We start from the raw sequence: 14943 nt of genomic DNA, 5'->3' as shown, positions 1-14943 counted from the left end.
TTATAAGAGAACGTGGAAATATTTAAATGAAATGTTTTAAGTATTAATTATGAATTTTTTATTAAAAGCATCAATACGTACATATAAAACCTATAAAAGGAATTTATAAATTTTTATTGCAAAGATTCTTTATTGCTATAACATTTCAATGAATTGCAAGAAGATTAAGGCAAGTTATTTCTTCATCAACTATCTTAGAATTAAAAAATTTAGCGTTTCAATTTTCTGAGAGAAAATCCTGCAACCAGAGCCAGGAGGGCCCTCTTGTAGTCACCAGAGGTTTCACTCTACAAAAAAATTAAAGCGAAATAACAAATTATCAAAGATTTTATTTTTTGATGATTTACCTCGATGGCTTTGGTAAGGGCTTTGTCATAGCTCCTCTCATAGGCTTTAGCGATTTCATCCAAGTCAACCTCAAAACGACTGACGATGATTCTGATCAGAGTAACGTCATCAGTGCCAGCTCTGTCGAACGCCTTATGCAGTCGATTAGCAAAGAAGTTTGGAATGTTCCTGCAGCAATCGACTGCAAGATTAAAAAAATATGTTAAAAGGGCTCAAATGAAAAATCAATATAAGCTTACTAGAAGTAAGGAGGGCCTTTTGCAAGTCACCGGCCGTCTCACTATGGACAATATCGTCGATGTACATGCCGTGGATGTTTTTAAACTCCTTGAAGGTCAATTGGCACTGGCTGTAGCTGTCGTGAGTCAAAATCTCAATCAACAGCACAATATTCAGCTCCTTCTTGGCTTCTTTCAGAGGGGCAGCTTTCTTTACACCCTTTGCAGTTGACTCCTCTAGAATATTAAAAGTGATGTTTTGTTAAATTATTATTTTTTTTTTTTTAATTCAGTTTTTTCTCTCTTACGCATTCTGGAGCTTGGGGAATCATAAAGGTGCACAGCATTTTGCCTAGCCTTGTCAGGATCAATAGAGGTTCCTCGGAGACCCTGTGATTTTTTTAGAAACTTTTTCTATAACAAATTATTATAATTTAAAAAAATATATTACGCGTGACATTAAAATGAGGAGATCTTGCAGCTCGTTTTGGCTTTCAGCAGATAAGTGATCAATTACAGAAACATCAAACACTAAAAATAATTATAAATATATATATTACAAAAAAGACAAAAAATGATTGCATTAAAACTTACTAGTCCAGTAAATGTCTGAAATTTTCTTGATCTCATGGGAGTTCCTTGGGCACAGGATTTCCACGACAGTGCCCCACATCTTGCCCTTAATTCCCTTGTGCAGATCCTTTGCCAGAAACTCATGCTGGCAAGTCATGAGTGCCACAATGACATCTTCAAAGTGTCCACCCAGCTCTTCTTTCAGGTCGGCAATCAAATCCTAAATAAATCGGCCAAATATTTTCATAAGAAAGTATTTAAGCTACAAAATAAATAGTACCCTGCCAAATTCCTTGTTGTAACACTTCATAATTTCCTGTCGCTGAACGCAAGTGCGCTGAGTGATTATTTCGATAATCACTTTCTCGTTTGTGCCAGCGCCTTTCATTGCTTTCCTCAGAGCGGCGGCGTCATCAGCAGCACCACAAGGCTAATTCCATTCAGAGTAATATTATTTATAATTAAAAATGTGAAACTATATGTTAATTTAATATATATGAAAAAAAAATGCGAATCAAATATGGTAAAAAAATAATTTTTTACCTGCTTCATTGCTCCGGACTTATTCTTATTAGTCCATTCACTCTGGCTGGTTTGCTGCTCACACTGGCCAGTCTTTTCGCACTGGTCAGTCTGTTGTTCATACCGTTCAGTTTGCTGGACGCACTGGCCAGTTTGGTCGCACTGGTCAGTCTGCTGTTCATACCGTTCAGTTTGCTGTACGCACTGGCCAGTTTGTTCGCATTGTCCAGTTTGCTGTTCGACGATCTGGGCCGTCTGCTGGGTTATTTGTCCACTTCGCTGCTCGCATTGCTGCAACTCTTGTGGACATTGCACAATTTGAGAGGACTCCTGTTGAATTTGCTGAGACATGGTGATCTGAATCTACAACTTCCAACTGATCACACCCTTCCTGCGCTGCGCGCTTTTAAGCTGCGGACACCATACCAACCGCGACCACAGCCTGTTTGCCCCATCTGATGTGACAGCACAGACGAGGGCCAATTAAACAAGCGTTAAAAGTGATTCGACATCCTGTGATAAAACCAACTCAATCTAACCTCAAAACCAAAAATGGTTATTCCACTTTCATGATTAACATGCCGCGTGACGTGACGACCTGCTAACAAGTACGTTGCTAAGTATGCAAAAACCACAGCAACAATATAACATAAAACATTATTATAAATAATAAAACGTTAAATTATATTTTAATTATTCCATATTTTATTAGCTGTGTCAAAAACTGACTGTCTATAATATACTGTACTATTAATTGAATCCACAATTTCTGAATAACTATTCAATTATTTTTTTCTATAAATTATTTTTCAGTAATATATAATATTAATTGAAATTACTAGCTTTTTTATAATTTTACAATTGACACCAACAATTAATTTATATTCAAAATGAGATTTTAGCTGTTTAGCTGCCAGAATAATATTTGGTTTTTAGGCTGGCTGTTTTTCAATTTTTCTTTAAGCATCACCAATGAGGGCCAACAAAGCCTTTTTGTAGTCTCCAGATGTCTCACTCTGCTGGGATCAAGCGCCATTTAGAGCGTGTCAAAATAAATCGAATAAATATTTCATCAACTCACTTTTACAGCGCTGATTAGAGTTTTGTTGTAGATCTTTTCGTAGGCCCTCTTGATGTTGGCCAAGTCAATTTCAGAACGGCTGATGATGATTCTGATCAGGGTGGTGTCGTTGGTGCCAAAGCCATCCATCGCCTTGTGGAGGCGATTGGCGTAGAACAAAACCTTGTCCTGAACACATTCAACTAAGAGAACATAATTATAAATAAATATAATTGTTGTGGAAATTTAAAGTAATTACCAATGGCCATCAGACCGTCCAACAGCTCTCCAGACAACTCGCTCTTAAGGGACTCTTCGATGCACTTTCCGCCCGAGACGCTTTTGTATTCTTGGAAAATCAATCTCAGCTGACCATAGCTGCTGTGGCTGAACACTTTGTTGAAAATCTCTTCATTTGTTCCCCATTGGCCTTCCCCTGTTGACATATATTAAAAATTGGCCTCAATTTTTTACTTAAAAATTTATTTCCGAATGACTCACCGGCGTCAAAAAGGCTCTGAGCATCCTCTCTGGCCTTATCTGGGTCAATGTTGAATTCCTCACGGACACCCTGAAAACCACAAAGATAAACATTTTTAATTGCACCGCTGTCAACAAAATTAGTGAGGAAAATTACCGTGACAAGCAAAGTGAGGAGACGACGGAATGAGCTTTCAGTTTCACTACACAAATGTTCCGCCAATGGCCGGTTGTACACTGCAAAAAATAAAAGTTGTAAAATTATGTTAACAATTATTCAAAATAATCTATATACATCGTTCGTAATTGTCAACAATCTCCTTGATTTCTCTGTTGTTTCGACTGCAAATAATCTCGACGATGGTCTCCTCGTCAGTTCCCAAGCCCTTCATGGCTTTGTGCAACTGGTTGCACATGTATTCCACTGGGTTATCCATGAGCCCAATGATCACGTCTTCAAATTTCCCACCGAGCTCACTCTTGAGGTCAGCAATTATGTCCTAATTTATTTTTTTAAATTAAGATTTAAAGGACATTTTAATGAATATTGCTTACTCTGCCATATTCCCTTGTGAACGCATCCTTGATTTGCTGCCTCTGGCTGTTGGATCTGTTGCACAAGATGTCAATGATTGCCTGCTCGTCGGTGCCGAAACCCTTCATAGCTTTTCGCAGAAGGGTGGCGTCTTCGACAGCATTGAAGTCAGGGAAAGGACGGACAGTTGGCTCAGGCTGTAATTAAAAATTAAATTAAGTACACAATACTAATAAAAATATTTTGTTATCTATAATAACTAAATTTGAATTTAATATATTTATAAATTTAATTTATAAGAAAAAATTTGAAGAAACTTACAATGTAATCCATACTTGGTTATTTCCGGCTGAGACTTAAAGATTCAATCTGAAATACACAGTAATTAAAATATTTTTTTATGTAAAGGTGTTGAAAAATAACTTAAACTGTACAGTAACATAAACAATAAATCTGTCTCTGCTAAAATACTCATTGTAAACAAATAACACTGTCTGCGAGCGCTTTTTTTCTTTCAATCAAAGACCGTCGTAGAACTTATTATAAATATTATGAAATGAAAATACATACATTATAATTATCTGATATGTTCGCAGAAAAAGTTTTTCAAGCACAGAATGTTTGAAAAAACTGCGCCTGACCGCCCGTGCGTCGACTGCAGCAGTGAATATAGGCTGAGTGCTGAGAGCAGCATAAAATTCTAAATAAAATTCTCGACTTGTATTAAGGCACCGCGCCGATACATGGGTCGTCAACCTTTGAGGGGCCCCCACTGTGAATGGACGAAATGCAGCCACATGGCCTTTACTGGAGAACACGCTGGGCCAACACAATTAAAATATGGGAAGAGAAACGCTACATTGCATTCCTTGTCATTATATCTGCATTTATTTATACGCACGCTCGAAGTTCACGCGCACAAATAGTGAAAGTTCCAGGGACCTTGAAACCGCTGCGCTTGAAGACTATTTTTTTTAAGACTTAGCATATATATGTGCACATGATAAGGATGCGCTTGTTGCATATTATAACAGCAGAGTTGAATCACAATTCACAATTCAAAAACCTTTTATTATCCATTATTGGATGGAACATAAGAGTAAATATTCATTATTTTATAATTATGTTTTCAACAGCACGGGCGGGAATGAGAGAAAGATATTATTGAATGATTCATTTTAAACTAGCTGCTGATTAATAAATAATTTTAATTTGTTGTAATTTAGTGCATTGTGTTTGATTTGAGCCCTCAGCAGTTATTAAGCCCTTGATCCTGAGTGCTGCGATTCATCAATGAGAAATTAATGAGATCAGAAAATGGAATTTAAGATTTTTCGATTTTTCATTGAGAATATATAGGAGCAGAGCAAACTGCTGACGACATAAAAGAGGGCGGTTTCTTCAATAATATTATTGATTTGCTTTTGCCTAGGGCTCTGCTAGCTTGATTCTGTTAATTTTCCTAATTTTATGATAGACTCACAACCCAAAGGATATGAGCAACACGGCGCATTATTTTTTTGTTTATAAAATCAAAAATAATAAATCTCAGGACGAATAATGCACTAAAATTAATTTCAGATTTCAGCTTAAACAAATTGCAAATTATTTCCATAATTTTTGATGTTTTTGTTTAACTAACATTGCAGAAAATAAGAGCAGTAAACAAAAAATACTCACTAAAAAGTGCAATGAAGAGAGGCGAATTTTGCAGTGTGGCACAAAAGTGCTGCGGTGCCTGCTCGACTGGCGTCGGAGAATCTGCAAATAAAGCCGGCCGGCGCACGGTGCTTTCTCTCTTTTCCTCTCCGCCGACTCCGCCGTTGTCTCATTGGATCTCCTCACACCGCAGCTCCCTTATAAATTCTTTTCTTGGCTTCAATCCAAACCTGTGACATCATCGCACGTTATTATACTCAACAGTCTAATCCAATTTAAATGCAGAAGACAAAATCAACGCAGACTTTCCGCATTCTAATTGATTTCTAATTAAAACGCATATTAATAAAATTGAATAATTTTTTTCTACATTCCTTAAAAAAAAATGTTCATAATTTAATAAAATTTTGCATTTTAACATTTTTTATTTATGTATATGTGTTAATATTCTATATTCTAAATAATAATTTTAGGGCGAATATTTGGGAATATTCAATATTATTGCATAAAACGAAGATAAAGATATAAAATGAATGTAAAATAAATTGTATTAATGCAAAAACGGAAAATGAAAAATACGTAATATACATTTTTTTTTTCAAATTTAATACATGATGCATATAAAACTATTATGTACTTCAACCTACTGGTGCTAAGTGGTCCTACAAGGGCTACAGGCCTCATGTGAATCCTGCTGTGCTGCAGTTTTTGTCTCATTGAAAACTTGAAATCAAAATAATCAAATCAGAGAATAACAGGAAATTTTTGTATATGTAGATAAATGCAAGGAGATAAATGATTAATAATAAATAACGCGCATGCGCTCTGACTCCTCAGACTTCTACTGTTGAATGGATTGGCCAATGAAACGCTCGTTCTCGATTTCCTCACCTCTGATTGGCTGAACAGCGAGTGCTACGTAAACACTGCCAAACCCCAGCAGCTGAGCGTGGAAAAGTCGGCGAAAATTTTCTAATCGAAGGAAATTTGAGCGTGTATGTCGCCTTGTGCAAACTTAAAATGTGCCCTAGCTCGTTCATTCAACCTTGACCTCGTCACTTTCGTCTTCCGAGGCTGATCAAGTCAAAGGTGCCGAAATTATTTGGATTCGTGAGCAATGACGTTTTGACTTGCAAACAAACACAACAATAACTTGGCTCATTTGTTCTTACCCTGCTACACGTCATTTGCGTGTTGATTTTGATTTGTGAATCTTGTTCTTTGGACACGTCAGTTGACTTTATTTTGTTTTTCAGTGACATGGGATCGTCCGAGAGTCGACTGGCAGATTTGTCGGCAAACGAGTACATTCAAAAGTTTGTGGGCAAAGAAATCATCGCCCCCAATGACCCATTTTGGGAGCAGTTCCTCTCGTTCACTTTCATCCCACCAAAATCAGCGTAAGTTCTTTAAGTTCTCTTAAGCATGCAACTAAGATTTTTTTGTCTTTGAATATTTTTTTTATCAGACATTCAAGGTATAAAATTATTTTCATCATTTTGAACTCTATTTGTTACAAAAGTTGAAAATACTTCATTTTTAGAAACTGTTTTAAAAGGACGTCAAAAAAATCGTAAACAAATATTGAAATCTATATTTGAATTTTAAAAACTAACTAAAATTCATCAATTTCAGTGCCGATCAAAGGAATCTGGATGAAAGCGTTCAGGGGATATGTCGACAGTTGCTGGCTAACAATCCTCGCAGTGGCAACTTCCATTCCCTAGTCTCCTTTTTCATTGACAAGTCCATCAGAGTGAGAGCCAACGACAGTCAAAATGACAATTTCACCTTTAGCTGGTCAACGCACAACTCTTTGTTTGTGCTCAAAGTGTTGTGCAAATTCTTTGTTGAGAACATCTCCGAAGAGGACTTTGTCAATCAATTTGAAATAGGAGGTATAATTCTTGCGTTCATTTGATTCCAGTGAAAATCTAAAAAAAAAAAAATTTTGCAGGCGATAGAAGATCTGCAGCTGTGGAGGGAAATGAGCAGTTCAGTAAATTGGATTTGTTTCTTTCCTGCTTGGTTGAGTTGTTGGTTGACCTTCCCATCAGGTAAAGAAGACAGAAATATTAGTTTTTGTTCCTCAAACCTTCACTCAATTACGATTTTCAGGGACACAACTTATGCTCTTCACTTTGAAGCTATCAATTGTCTTCTGGTTCTTCTGTCTGCTCAACTGTTCACAAGCCAGCAAGCTAGCACATCTATGATTTACAGGTTCGATCATTTTTAATATTAATTCTCTTTATTCAAGTGTACATTTTTGTTTAGATATCTAATGATTGGAAAAAGTTCAATTCACTCCTGTCTGCTCATGAAGAGGCTCCTTTCGCATTTTGCCTTGCGAGAAAAGGCTCCGCCAAATTTCATGGGTCGAGGTGATTCTGGAGGCAGCATTGTTTTGGGCCTTGCTTGTAAGCGGAGATAATCAAGCTCATTTCAAACTTTAACATTTTATTTGTTTAGCTGGAATTTGGAATATGCTGACATTTGGTTTGGCTACAAGTGAAACGGCCAAAGACGGAGAGCCAGATTCTCCTCTTGCAGATCAGTCGTTGTTGTTGATTCTTGTCCTTGTTAGTCACTGCACTTGTGAGAAGAGTTTGACCAACCCATACAGGGAAGCCTTGTTTTCATTTTCAAATTCAGCAGGTAATGACAAAGTGTAATTAATCAATACACTCCAGATACTAAATTACATCTCGCAGACTCGAGCACAGCTGTCAGTGCTTCCAGCGCTTCTTTCACGTTGGACTTCCCTTGGATGTACTCGGCGCTTTGCAATGCACCCGCCTCAGACCAAACCACCCTTCTGCTGTACCTTTTGATCCACTGCAATACCAATATGCGCAGCTTCATCATATCCAGGGCAGATATAGAGCTTTTGGTATGTGAATTTACATTTTATAATTTTCTTTGCTCATACATATTTTGAAAATTTAGGTTGTTCCGATTTTGAAGACACTGTACCATGCCCCACATAGCAACTCGCATCACATTTACATGTCTCTAATTATTTTGCTGATTTTGAGTGAGGATGAAATATTCAACAAAGCAGTGCACCAAATTGTAATTTTATTTTATAAAAGTTTTGAATTTTTACACTGATGAAAATTTTATAGAAACTCCGCTCCGTTACTTGGTATACCGAACGAGCCATATCTGAAATATCTCTAGGCGGTCTTTTGGTGCTTGTCGTCATTCGAACAATTCAGTACAACATTCTGAAAATGAGAGTAAGCATAATTAAAAGCCTGATGAAAAGTGAAATTACCTTATGAAATTTTTGTAGGACAAATATTTGCATACAAATTGCTTGGCTGCCTTGGCCAACATGTCAAGCCAGTTCAGCGATCTGCACCCCTATGTGAGTCAGCGGCTTGTTTCCCTCTTTGAAACCCTGGCCAAGAAACACAACCGCCTTTCGACGGATGTTGCTGCGCTGAAAAGGTCGAAATCAACAGCACCCAGCGAAAACGAGTCTGAAATGGAGCAGGACCTGGCTGTGCTTGAGGATGTCCTGCGGATGGTGTTAGAAATCCTAAACTCGTGTCTTACCCACCAATTGACAACAAACCCCAACCTGATTTACACTTTGCTCTACAAGAAGGAGGCGTTTGAAATGTTCAAGAGTCACCCTGCCTTTCAAGAGGTCGTTTGCAACATTGATTTGGTACTTTGTGCTATTTATAAAGTCTGTAACGAAAATATTGATTAATTTTTTTTTATACAGGTGATCACCTACTTTGCTTATAAGTTGCAGCAAATTCAGAGTGATTTAGGTGAGAGTGATGTGCTTGCGACAATTCAACAGGGTGCAATGCAGTGGAACAAAGACAGGCTGAAGGTATACGATTTTAAGCACTATTTGATCTAATAATTTCTATGTTTTTATTTTTTAGAAATTCCCTGATTTGAAATTCAAATATGTAGAAGAAGACCGTCCTGAAGAATTTTTCATTCCCTACATTTGGTCTTTAGTTTGTCAGTCATCTGGGATTCATTGGAACATGGACAAAGTGAAACTATTTTTCCCAGAAACCAGTGACGGCGAATGTTGATTTTTCCAATCAAAGAGTCAAGCAATCACATGGACATTGATCAAAGATGGATAACCACTTGATAAACTGATTCGAAGAAGTGCTAACCACAATTTATGCTTATTTATGAAAAATTTAATCTCCCTCAAAGTATAAGTTGTTACAAAAACTCTTATTTTAATATCTATGTTATTGTTGCTGTAAAAACTCAATATTTAAAATTAAAATAATTTTATTTGAAATAAATGTATTGCGCAAGTTTTAAATTACGCATTTTGGTACTGAGCATACATTTCTAGCAGGCTGGCTGGTGTTCTGGGAGTAACGGAGAGAAGTGCTTGTTCAAAATGCCTTGGCTGGACGTTTGTTGCAGTAATATCTTCTTGGAGAGCTGCTAGGGCCGCTTCATGGCACACAGCGCTCACTTCAGCCCCTGAATAGCCTTCAGTTTTTTCAACAAGATCAGGCACAGAGACATCTTCGGAGACAGGCGTTTTTCTCATGTGGATAGTAAAAATCTCATTTCTCGTTTCCGAATCTGGCAAAGGAACGTAGATTATTCTGTCCAAACGGCCAGGTCTCAACAAAGCCTGGAAAAAAATCATTAAGATTTATGGAATACCAAAATTTAAAGAAATTACTTTGTCTATTCTATCTGGCCTGTTTGTGGCTGCCACAACTGTGACATTTCCAAGAGCCTCCACACCGTCAAGTTCAGTGAGCAGCTGAGCCAATACTCTTTCTTGAACGTTGCTTCCAGTTTCATTTCCAGAGTCTCCTCTTTTTCCACACAAAGCATCCACTTCGTCGAAAAATACTATCGAAGGTGCCACTTGACGTGCTCTGCGAAACAACGTGCGAATTGCTTTTTCCGATTCACCGACCCACTTACTGAACAACTCTGGACCCTGACAAAAAAATTGTAATATTGCAGACGTAAACTAATATAATTATCTTACTTTGATTGAAAGAAAGTTCAAGCCGCTCTCAGTTGCTAATGCTTTGGCAATCATGGTCTTTGAGCACCCGGGAGGGCCGTACATCAAAACACCCCTAGGCGGCTTGATTCCCAGACGAAGAAAAGCATCTGGGTGTTTGAGAGGCCATTCAATGGCCTGCTGCAGTTTCAACTTGAGGTCTTTCTGCCCACCAATGTCACTCCATTTGACCTTTTTTATAAATGAGTTATTTTTGATTGAAAATTTTAAAATAATAAAATTACATTAGGGACTTCGACGAGTACTTCCCGCATAGCACTAGGTTTAACTTGTGACAAAGCCCAATCCAAGTCTGCGAATTCCACCACATTCGAGTCCCTCTTGGATGCCTTACTGACAGCATGAGTGCACAGAGCCATCAGATCAGCTCCCACAAAACCATGGGCTCGATCAGCAATTTCCTTGATCAGGTCCTGGTTGACCTCAGTCTTGTTCCTCTCCAGCAATTTCTGCAAAATCTCCCTCCTTGCGCTTGGGTTTGGCACAGGCAACTCAATTTCTCTATCCAGTCGTCCAGGGCGTCTGAGGGACGAGTCAATGACATCTGGGCGACCAGTGGCAGCTACGACCAACACTCTCTGATCGGATAAGGAATCTAGCTCAGAGACCAGGGCTGCTAGAACTCTTTGCTCCTGTTGGGAGCTGCTGCTGTTTCTTTTAGGGCAGAGAACGTCAACCTCGTCAATGAAGATAATGGTGGGAGCTCTATTGAATAATTTTAAATTAAATTCACATAAATTTGTTTTCAAAATTAATTTACCTTCTGATGGCGTTTGAAAAATATGATTTGAGCTGCGACTCGGTCTCCCCATAGAATTTACTAAAAATCTCTGCTGCTTGTATCGATATGAAATTGGCGTTTGAACTATTTCCTAGAGCCGTGGCCAGCATTGTTTTTCCAGTGCCTGGAGCACCATGAAGAAGAACACCTCTGACAGGAGGAAGACCTTAAAAGAAATGTGTAAAATTTTAACTTTAAATGAAATAAAATCTACCAAGCGTGGTATTTTTAGGATGCAAAACATTCTGTACAACTTCTTGTAGCTCTTCAATTACATCTTTCAGACCACCAACTTGATTCAATGTTGGGGCTGAATGTTTTGATTTGCCTGCTGATGTGTCCAGGCGGAACACAGTGTCCGGGACAACTCTGTAGCAAGGGCCGAGGACGGGATCTGACGAAAGTGACATTTCCTTTAAAAATAATCTTTTTAGATTGGAAGTTATTAATTAGAATTTTTTACTTCAAGTTGCTTCTCCAATGACTGGCCAACAGGTATGACCTTGACGACCTTGTACTTCAAAGTGAGGCCCATGTACCGGAGTCCGATACGATTTTTCTCATAGAAGACCCTTTCCTGTTGCTGCCTCTGCAGAAGGGTCATGACCTGCTCTTCGGTCATGTTGCTCTCCGGGCCCTGAAGCTGGACGATGACCTCTCCAGCAGGAAGTGGAAGCGAGTTCAAGTTGTGCACCATGACCTGGTCACCGACCTTGCAGCCGAGCAGTTCTAACCCAGGCCGAGTCAAGATGACGGACATGAGACTGCCCTCGGTGGTAGGCCAAGCGCAGCGAACCACACTGAATCCGTTGACCTCCACGCTGACAGGGTCACCGATACTCAGGTGACACAACTGCATGGCCTGCTGCGACAGCTGGACGACGGTGGCGTGCTCAGACAGCGGGACGTTCTTCAGGTTGGCTGGAATTGAATAAAAAATTAAAAATTAGCTCTCGAGAGTCGATGACAGCTGATTTATCTCACTGCTTTGATCTTTTTGCTCTTCGACGAGACTGCAGATCGTTTTGTCCTTGATGAACGGGTGGACAAAAGGCTCTAAACTGGGTGGACACGCGTCCGCGTGCTGCACCATGTCCTTGCTGCTGATGGTGCAGCTGCACTTTTCGCACTTGACCCAAGGAGCGATCGATTGCTTCTTCGGCGGCATTTCCTCAAAATCTACCAACGAAGGTCAGTGCAATTTTGGAAACTTTTCTGTCAAAACTAAAAATAAAGTTGATGACGACGTTTGTCAGTTCAAAAAGCCGCATGAGTGTGTATGTTTTGTTTACAATGTTCGAAGGTACCGGCGCTGTTCGCCAGGAGTCGCTCAAACTTGCTCCCTCGTGCTAAAAAAAAAAAAAAAAATAGTGAAAATAAATCAGGTGTTGCGACTGGAATTTTCGCGCCGAGCATTTTCCTTGGAAAATGCTTCAAAATTCGACAGCAGGTGCAGGTACGCGACTAATCGGAAAAATTATAAAATAATTGTGCACGTCGTACGTCGATGACCATTTTTCAATTTCCTAGAACATTAAAAAGGACCTAATTTTGCTCGCTCGTATTTATTATGAATTTTGAATATCAAAAATTTACTCACATATTTTATAGAAGTGAAATAATTCTGTGAAATTTTGCGCGACAATAATGTTTCAAATGAGAATAATGTCAATTATTCCCATTTTTATATAACATAATAAAAAACAGAATGCCAAAGCACGACGCAATTTCTTCGGACACAAACTTAAAATTGAGTAAATTAATTTCTAACATAAAAAATTTAATTTTTTAAATTTGCTCTTAATTTTGATTGCTCTGCTTGGGCAGAAGTATAAAACTTTCACTATTCTCTTGATTATTTTTATTTCAGAATTAATTAATAAAAAAAGAAAAAAAAAATTTGATCACTTCTGTAAAAGCGGCTGAAGGAACAACAGAAATTACAATGGCTTTCGCAGTATAATTTATTGCATGTGTGCGGGTAACAAAAGTCATTCATTTTTATCCGGTAATCCTGCTTGCGAATGTGCCGAAAAAAGGGGAAAACAACAATAGGTCGCAAATTGGATGGTTTTGATGGCAATCGAGGGTGATGGACGCTCCCGATCTCGCCGTATAAGCCGTAATGTGTGCGGGGTGGTTGCCACTTTATTTATTGCACTTTTACAGATCACACAAACTAGAGTGGCTAAATATTCTATAAAACAACTTGGTAATAATATGAACGAATTAAAAAAGCTATAAAACTAAATAATTCAGTATATTTAATATTTTTTTAAATTTTACAGTTGAATAATTTATATAAAATTACAAAATAAATTTAAAAAAATAGCAGCATAAATTCTGCAGTAAATTATTAATTGTTTTCATGCAAAATAAACTTCAGTAAAAAATTATTTAAAATTAAAAAAATAATATTAAATAACTTTAAATTAAATAAACACGATGTCAGAAGAGTTTATATTTGAGGGACCAAACGAAAACCAATTAAAAGACTGGAGTGACTGATGTTTTAGTGACTCTATTTGGACAGCAGCCACTAACCCACCTCAACGCGGATGATGGGCCGCAGCAGAGCGCGACACGGGAGGCTGGGCGCACGGGAGGAGCGGCGGCGGCGAGCGAGATCGAGGCAGATTCGACGGCGCCCGCGGATCAGTCGACCAACAAGCCGGCTGGCGAAAAGGTCTCTCCGCCGCTCCGTCGCTCTCAGGGGCGCGACCTCACGTGCGTTCGCTTTTATCTCAGGAATGGAGTAAAGCAGCCGAGGAATCATGAACTGGTGCGTAATTCATAATTACTTATTATTTTGTGCCTTAATTTGTCACATTTTTATTCAAATCTCTCAAAATTTTGTAAATACTTTTAGTTTTAACTTTTTGTAATGAAAAAGTGAAATAAAAATGCACTTTTTCCTATACTTAATTTTTTACCAAAAGTTTAAAAATAATCTTTGTATTATGTAGCTTGAAACTTGAATCTTTTTTTGAATTATCAATTGTCATTGTCAAAATGTAATTCTACACCCATCATTTCACAATTGAGTTTCTTCTCCATCATAATTATTATTATTAAACATTATTAAGATAATCCTCAAGCATAAGAGATAGAATTGAATTAACCCTATTTTGACAACCCATGTGCTTTTATTCTAATATTAAAGCTATTGAGATGCAAGAGTCGTTTTATATCTTATTGTTTTTGATTTTTTTGTGTGTGTATTTTTGAAGTCTTACCTTTGTAAGTAAAAATGTCTTATTTATTTTCTATCGAGAATTAACACACTTGCACTAAATTGCGCGCCATTCTAAATTTTGATTTTTTTTTTTTAAATAAAAACAGAATTTTTGGATTTGATCTTTATAAATATACAAATTATTGTCAAATATTTAAATCAGTCTTGTTGGAATTTTTTCCCATTTTAAAAAAGGTACGTCAAGAGAAGCTTTTTATATTCTCGCGCGCTTCTCGCATTGTTACGTTCAGAAATTTGAGAAATTTCACGCCATTTTTTAACTTTTAATGGACCTCAAATATTAGCTTCCAATTTAATTTTTTATATATTTTTATTATCTATACTTCTGAAGTTTTAGAATACAATTGTCATAATTGCACCAAAGTAACAAACAAAGTCGAAGCAAAGAGGAAGAGTAATATGATTATTTTGCTAGCAAAAGCATTAAGTTCTGCGGGCATAAAGTTCATATTTCATACACTCATCTC

General features: G+C 37.7%; 5 protein-coding genes across 19 annotated transcripts in view; 2 read left to right on the top strand and 3 right to left on the bottom strand.

Annotated features, from left to right (window-relative positions):
• Positions 1-41: 41 nt before the first annotated feature.
• On the bottom strand, positions 42-2049 carry LOC132193451 (annexin B10-like). Its single transcript, XM_059614134.1, has 8 exons — positions 1683-2049; positions 1420-1569; positions 1161-1359; positions 1018-1097; positions 875-956; positions 588-803; positions 348-529; positions 42-287 (listed from the first exon to the last, which is right to left on the bottom strand). The coding sequence occupies exons 1-8, from the start codon at positions 2010-2012 to the stop codon at positions 210-212; spliced, it is 1317 nt and encodes a 438-aa protein (XP_059470117.1). The 5' UTR covers positions 2013-2049; the 3' UTR covers positions 42-209.
• A 303-nt stretch (positions 2050-2352) lies between these two features.
• LOC132193452 (annexin B10-like) lies at positions 2353-6188 on the bottom strand. 7 transcript variants are annotated; one of them, XM_059614137.1, is made up of 10 exons: positions 6043-6184; positions 5417-5625; positions 4058-4105; positions 3757-3933; positions 3497-3701; positions 3359-3438; positions 3223-3292; positions 2981-3157; positions 2743-2924; positions 2355-2680 (listed from the first exon to the last, which is right to left on the bottom strand). In XM_059614137.1, exons 3-10 carry the CDS (start codon positions 4067-4069, stop codon positions 2621-2623), a joined length of 963 nt encoding a protein of 320 aa, XP_059470120.1. In that variant the 5' UTR covers positions 4070-4105; positions 5417-5625; positions 6043-6184; the 3' UTR covers positions 2355-2620. The 7 variants fall into 7 exon arrangements, with proteins under 7 accessions (XP_059470118.1, XP_059470119.1, XP_059470120.1 ...); XM_059614139.1 differs by having other exon boundaries at positions 4072-4105; XM_059614138.1 differs by having other exon boundaries at positions 2357-2677; positions 6043-6181.
• Positions 6189-6301: 113 nt separating this feature from the next.
• LOC132193449 (dymeclin) lies at positions 6302-9707 on the top strand. Of its 2 annotated transcripts, none has more exons than XM_059614127.1 (13): positions 6302-6484; positions 6652-6795; positions 7031-7293; positions 7353-7452; positions 7514-7618; positions 7673-7815; positions 7868-8053; positions 8110-8288; positions 8345-8470; positions 8524-8637; positions 8694-9074; positions 9135-9248; positions 9304-9707. In XM_059614127.1, the coding sequence occupies exons 2-13, from the start codon at positions 6656-6658 to the stop codon at positions 9460-9462; spliced, it is 2010 nt and encodes a 669-aa protein (XP_059470110.1). In that variant the 5' UTR covers positions 6302-6484; positions 6652-6655; the 3' UTR covers positions 9463-9707. The 2 variants fall into 2 exon arrangements, with proteins under 2 accessions (XP_059470110.1, XP_059470111.1); XM_059614128.1 differs by having other exon boundaries at positions 6302-6505.
• LOC132193448 (ATPase family gene 2 protein homolog A) lies at positions 9644-12525 on the bottom strand. The gene is made up of 8 exons (XM_059614126.1): positions 12205-12525; positions 11684-12141; positions 11435-11633; positions 11200-11386; positions 10664-11144; positions 10401-10610; positions 10083-10349; positions 9644-10031 (listed from the first exon to the last, which is right to left on the bottom strand). The coding sequence occupies exons 1-8, from the start codon at positions 12386-12388 to the stop codon at positions 9708-9710; spliced, it is 2310 nt and encodes a 769-aa protein (XP_059470109.1). The 5' UTR covers positions 12389-12525; the 3' UTR covers positions 9644-9707.
• A 59-nt stretch (positions 12526-12584) lies between these two features.
• LOC132193445 (collagen alpha-1(XV) chain) overlaps positions 12585-14943 on the top strand; it is a 55467-nt gene continuing 53108 nt past the window's right edge. For 6 of the 8 annotated variants that reach the window (XM_059614121.1, XM_059614120.1, XM_059614118.1 and 3 more), the window contains exons 1-2: positions 12585-12676; positions 13737-14002. In XM_059614121.1, the coding sequence (XP_059470104.1) occupies positions 13995-14002 (8 nt within the window). In that variant the 5' untranslated portion in view covers positions 12585-12676; positions 13737-13994. The remainder of the gene's footprint in view (positions 12677-13736; positions 14003-14943) is intronic. The other 2 variants (XM_059614122.1, XM_059614116.1) reach the window with 1 other exon arrangement.

This window comes from Neocloeon triangulifer, unplaced genomic scaffold (genome assembly GCF_031216515.1).
Source record: "Neocloeon triangulifer isolate White Clay Creek 2 clone unplaced genomic scaffold, ASM3121651v1 ptg000004l, whole genome shotgun sequence".
Classification (NCBI taxonomy): Eukaryota; Metazoa; Arthropoda; class Insecta; order Ephemeroptera; family Baetidae; genus Neocloeon; species Neocloeon triangulifer.
This window is presented reverse-complemented; position numbering and strand designations above follow the sequence as displayed.